General features: G+C 42.0%; 1 protein-coding gene across 1 annotated transcript; it reads right to left on the reverse strand.

Annotated features, from left to right (window-relative positions):
• Positions 1-2,518: 2,518 nt before the first annotated feature.
• PHALS_00916 (uncharacterized protein) lies at positions 2,519-5,050 on the reverse strand (the record flags this gene model as incomplete). The annotated part of the gene is made up of 1 exon (XM_024730681.1): positions 2,519-5,050. The coding sequence occupies one exon, from the start codon at positions 5,048-5,050 to the stop codon at positions 2,519-2,521; it is 2,532 nt and encodes an 843-aa protein (XP_024580934.1).
• Positions 5,051-5,812: the final 762 nt, after the last annotated feature.

The raw sequence follows: 5,812 nt of genomic DNA on the forward strand, positions 1-5,812 counted from the left end.
GGGCTACTAATAAATAAAAGACCGATCACTATTCGTAAAAATCCGTTACTACCTATCGATCAATTCTAAAGCGCTCTAAAGGATCAGCCGACTGTGCTCTGTTGTAGCGGATTCTTTCTAGGACGTGACGTTTGCGCCGAGATGGAAGCTGCACTATGCAAAAAAATAAGCATGCGCACTACGCCATTAGGCGTTAGACTTTTTGGCACAGAAAGTTAGCCTGAGGGAAGTACTCTCTCACACCAAACCTAGTTTGTCCCTAGCACGAAAAAATCGCCTATGACTTCACACCGCTTCTTTGACGAATGCTATTGATTTGTTATACATAATTTGGTCAAGAGCGCTAAGGAAGCTCATAATAATCTTCTCGATTTCGGGGCAACTCATATGGTGAGTAAGGAGCCGACAAACCATGCCCTGCATAGAAGCTATCGTAGTTTTATGTCTACACTGAAGTCATGTACACTATAGGGGTGACATCATAGTTATACAAAGCTCCTTAGATGTGAGGTGCAGCGCAACGTGTCACAAGTCTTCGGTCTGTCGAAAGCTCTCGGTGAATAAGACCATTTTGCGAATATAGGCTTGCAAAACTTTGCTTAATTCCTAAGCAGAGCTTGGAAGGCAGAAGCAACAGCGAGTCATGGTCTTAGCATGAGACTGAGTGGAGTTCAGAATTCCCGCGCTACCAGAGCGCGAATCTGTTGAGATAAGTAGGAACAAATGTATTTTGCGATCCTCCGGGGTGAATGTTGGGTTGGAAGATATCTCAGCGCTCTGAGCCGATATTTCTACACCGGAGTCGGTGAAATTAAAGGGTTCATATAAGTTGCAAGACTTGAAGAATCATTTTTGTCTTGACGAAGAAAGTCCCTGCTATTTTAGCATACCGTGCAAAACACCCTTCAAGCAGAGCCATGAAATTCTTTAATCTGGTAAAAAAAATGAAATTATCATTCAGGAATGAAGCGTGACGACTCAGTAGACGGTAGTGTGAGTCTTTCCCCACTACCCTAAGCAGTTCTCATTGAATGCGAGAAGTTTTGCTTAGTGTAGATTTGCAAAAACGTGCAAGGCGGTGAATTTAACAAAGTTGTACGATTGGAAATGGCGAAACATTATCCGTCTTGAGTCTATCGTATATTTTAGAACTAGTCTTACCGCTCTAGATATGTAGATGTATGTAATCTTGACATAGGTTAGCAACTAGATATGTAATTGCGTTATAGGCTTCCGGTGTCGGAGCGTACGAACCCATGCGTTGACGCGAACTGTTAGTGCTTCTGTTCAAAGTGCCCGGTAATTCCGTTGTACTTGGTAGCACGCGTTGTTGATCCCACAAGCATGTAGTGGAGATTTCTATCTTTAGGAAGGCAGAAAATGAGTCAAACGTGTCATGTCCTTGGGATAGCGGCGTATGTGTCAACAGGATCATGACATTGGTGGCCATAGGACCATTTACGGTAATTAATCGTTTAAGGGCACTCACGCAGTGATAGAGGCAATGAACCTAGTCATTATGGAAGAACAAGATCAAATATGTTTTCTATTATACAGCTTCGTAGTACTTGTAGACGATTCATTTCTCGGCTGACTAGTATGGATCCACGCATGGGCAGGTGACAAACCCCTCAAGGAGCAGCGACATCTTGCAGTCGGCACTGCGCGGCCGACTGGGAAAGAACGGCTTCTGTGGTATTACATGGAGTTCGTGTTCGGTGAATTTTCGGAGCAAAAAATGACTCATTTTAAGCGAGGCGAATCTCATGTCCTAGAGTTGTTGGTCGTTCAAATATCGACAGCGTGGGTTTTGTGAAGCTGTGGAAGTTTTTACTGATTAAAAAGGGTGCAAATATATTCGATGCGCAATTGCCGAAACCGTCGACAGTTCTTGGGGACACTTTTTGTGCAGGATGTATTCAGTAAGCGTACGTAAAATATCGATCGTGAGTGTAGCACGACTGCAATTTCGTCTTTTAGATCGAAGACACTGCACGTGTAGGTAGATGACTACATACCGAAGAAAGTTTTTTTGCATCTGGTATCGTCGTGTTGCTTCTCAGTATCCCGAATCTCATCCATGGTGCATATTACAATTAATTCAGAGCCAAGCAGATCCTTTCTGGGATTGACAAGCGAATTTCGCAGTAGATGCAGCTCCTTGTTATGGACTTCGTCTCTCGCCGCCATTACTCTATCATTCATCAGCCGTGAAACAATTGCGCTGACATTTGCTAGGCGCGATAAATATAAGGATGTTCCTTGAGAACAGAAGTCAATGACGTGCTTTGCAAAATGCAGCATTATTGACGATATGCGTAATTATCTTTTTATCTGCAAGTATTGAGCTCGAAGATCATCACATCTTCATACACTAATCGCTACAACTGTTATGCCAATCACACGCCGTCAGCGCCTCTGCTCCTCCATTCTTCATAGGCGGTATCAGGAGAGAGGGTCACCCTGAAAAACATGTTCTGAGTTTCTACTGCAATTAATGTCTCTATAACCTTGCTTTTCAATAACTATCAAGAGCATCTCGCAGATTCTTCACAGCGGTGTCAACGGATTGGTCAAACTTCAGTTGTTCCAAAACTGTCAGCCACATATTTTTGTCCGGCGAATGCGTCAATAATTTTTTGACCATCGCGTCAACACTATTCCCAATCACATGGGAACCGCTGGTAGAGGTACTAGCAATCCCAACACTCCTCAAATAGTTATAAATCTCGCAAAGTATGAGACCTTCTTCTATATCCGTAGTTGCATGGACCGGTCGTCCAATCCACGAAAGCATAAGAGCGCTAAATACACCATTTAGATCATCACTTTTATTCCACAACATTTGAAGAAGCTGGGCCCACATAACATCATCTGCTGTTCGCTCTCGCAGCTTCCCCAGCAGAAAGACACTGGGACTATCACTCGAGAATTTCGCGTATGCTATCATATTTTTGAATTTGTTGCTTTCGAGAAATGTTTCATCCTCCACTGTGGCTTTACCTGCCGGTTTCATCCACCGATCAAGCAGGGCTTCCAGCACACTTTTTTGCCATGATTTGGCCTCCTCGTTTGTTTCGCTGTTTTGCAAAATGTACAATAGTTTGGCCCATGTGACTTCATCTTGAGACATATCACCCAATTCCTTCAGCATTTTGGAATACACAGTCGGTTTCTTTGTCAAGCGCATATCATTGATTGCCTTTAAAGAAAATAGTCCTGTCAGAAACTGGAGTTGATAACTGGGTGTATAATTGGTATCGTCTTCAATATGTTCAGTTTTCCGAAGAAGATTGTCAAACACACTGACAGCGAGTGTGGTAAATGAAGGGTCTTCTTTCAGCTTGCACATATATTTAGCCCAGATGTATTCATTGTTTGACAGACTCAGCAGCTTACTTATAATCATCTGTGCTATCGAAGAAGTCGGTAGTTGAGACTGAAGTAAAGAGAGACTTTCTACCATGAAATCATAAGCTTGGATGAGTATGCGATCCGAATTTGCAGCTGCTGCCGAATTGTATGGCTTCGCAATCCATGAATGAAGAAGTGCATCGAATACGCCGGATGCAATAATCGGATTTTCATGATTGACTACATAAAGAGCATTACCCCACTCGAATTCATTTATCCATATCTCTTGCAGCTTTTCCAGCACAAAAACGTCGGGATTATTGCTTATGAATCGCGCGTACATGGTCAAGTCTGTGAACGTCGGGCTTTTTAAGATCATTTCCCTGCTGTCGAGAGAGTTTGTGTTGTAATTGTGTGATTCACCTATTGTTCGTAGTTCATTAATCCATAAATCAAGAATATGATTTAAAAGACCAGCCGTCATTGTGGACACGTTTTCGTCGTTACGCAACATGAACAACAATTTGCTCAGGACGAGTTTGTCCTTACATATGACATTACCAACCTCCAATAGAAATTTATCCCAATCGTATATGTCGACAAGGGGATTCTTACAAAGCGCATACATGCCCGGATCTGTCAGAAGCTTGACAATACTACTTGGTGTATACTGGTCCGTCACTGCTTTATATGGCCAAAGAAGATAGTCGAATGCACTGGAATAAAACTCGAACGTACGTTCGTCTTCGTGCAACACGTAAATCACTCTCGCCCACATGAGTTCATCATTAGAGCGCTGCTGTAGCACATCGCGCACGAAATCATTACCAACTTTTACGGTGGGACCAGAATTTGCAGTATGAAAATTCGTTAGCAAATTCACAGCGTCAAAGGGTGTGCAGCTCCCTGCAGCGATGTCGTATGTCCGGAGAAGATCATTAAACACACCGGAAAGAGAAAATTTAAGAGTTTGGTCGTTCTTCAGCTGGTAAATTATTCTAGCCCACATTATCTCATCTTTAGATCGTTCGCGCATTCTGGTCAACATAAAGATTTTAAATTCCTCATCTCCTAAACATCCAAATTTTTCCCAGATTGCAGAGCCGACAGTTCTCACATAATCTTCATTATTTATGCGACAAGGAGGAAGCTTTAATGCTCTAATCATGTCTTTTTGCGAAATGCTTATCCACAATTTTCTCTCCACAGCGATAGTTAATTTTCGAAAAGAGTCATCCGACAGTTTTCCAACCTTAAAAATAGCTTGCACGATGGACTTGGTGTGCTCACTTTCCTTCATCTTGGCTGCCAAAAGAGTCGTCGCGACTTTCTGATCCTCTGGTGACTGAATTTTAAACCAATCCAGCAACAACCCATTACGCAGCAGCTTGTTCTTGTCCTTAATTGTACGTATGAACCTGTCGATTGCATCCGAAATAGGCATCCTAAGATACTCTTCTCGGTGCAATATATCTCTCACAGCTTTGGTCATCACCTCGCCGGCAAACGGCTGGGAATGTTCGCGGATTATTTCGACGTTAGGAAGGACTCGCTCCTCGATAGATTTGCTGTCAATATCCGTTTTTAATGGCGTGTGTGTGTTCATGTGCTGAACAGGAACGAAAGTTACGTTAGTGGATACTGCATCCTTCACTTTGGTAGTCTCAACGGTCGTTAGCAAGGCCAGCGCCCCCATTAGGCGCAGCATGCAACGGTGTGGGGGGATCACAATCATGTCTTACGCGAATCAGTTACAGGAAAAATGTGAGGGACAGATCATTCGAAAATTCTACAAAATATTGAAGAATATTTTATTGGCCAATAAGTTTGCTGTATCCAGAACACATACTTTTCATATGGCATATCTCAGCACTTCATACCGTATCAAAAGTGGATAAATTCGCTGGATATCTTAGATAGCCTTTTAATTGCGTGCCTATATCCGGATTGAAGCTCAATATTCTCCCTTTCCTTTCGTGTAAATTTGGATATTCATGCACTGGTATATTGAAAAAGTTGTATGTGGGCGATAAAGGCAGTTATATCATAAGATATGGTAAGCGTATGGGTATATTAGGGGTACTACTCTATATAAAATCAGTTTTAATGAGAAAATAGAAAACAATGGCAGCTTATCATTTTACAGTTTTCAAATTCACATACAAAAAAGAAAGGTAAAAAAATACTTGATTGAATTAAGAAATGAGATTGAAGGGTTTGAGACCACTTAAGTCCTACTCCTATTTACCCTGTTGACGTCATTTGCAATTGTCTTCATTAGCGTGCCAATGGTCTATTTCGGAACTTTTTTCATCAATCTTATGTTTCTTTTAATTTTTGGACAGTGTGGCTTCTGTCAAACCAGCTGGATATATGTCCGTTTTTTAACCCATACAGAAACACGCAATCATTCCTACTTGCAGTAGGTAGTAATCAACCACCAACATTCTGATGTGCC

Source organism: Plasmopara halstedii (assembly GCF_900000015.1).
Source record: "Plasmopara halstedii genome assembly, contig: Scaffold_1211, whole genome shotgun sequence".
Taxonomy (NCBI): domain Eukaryota; phylum Oomycota; class Peronosporomycetes; order Peronosporales; family Peronosporaceae; genus Plasmopara; species Plasmopara halstedii.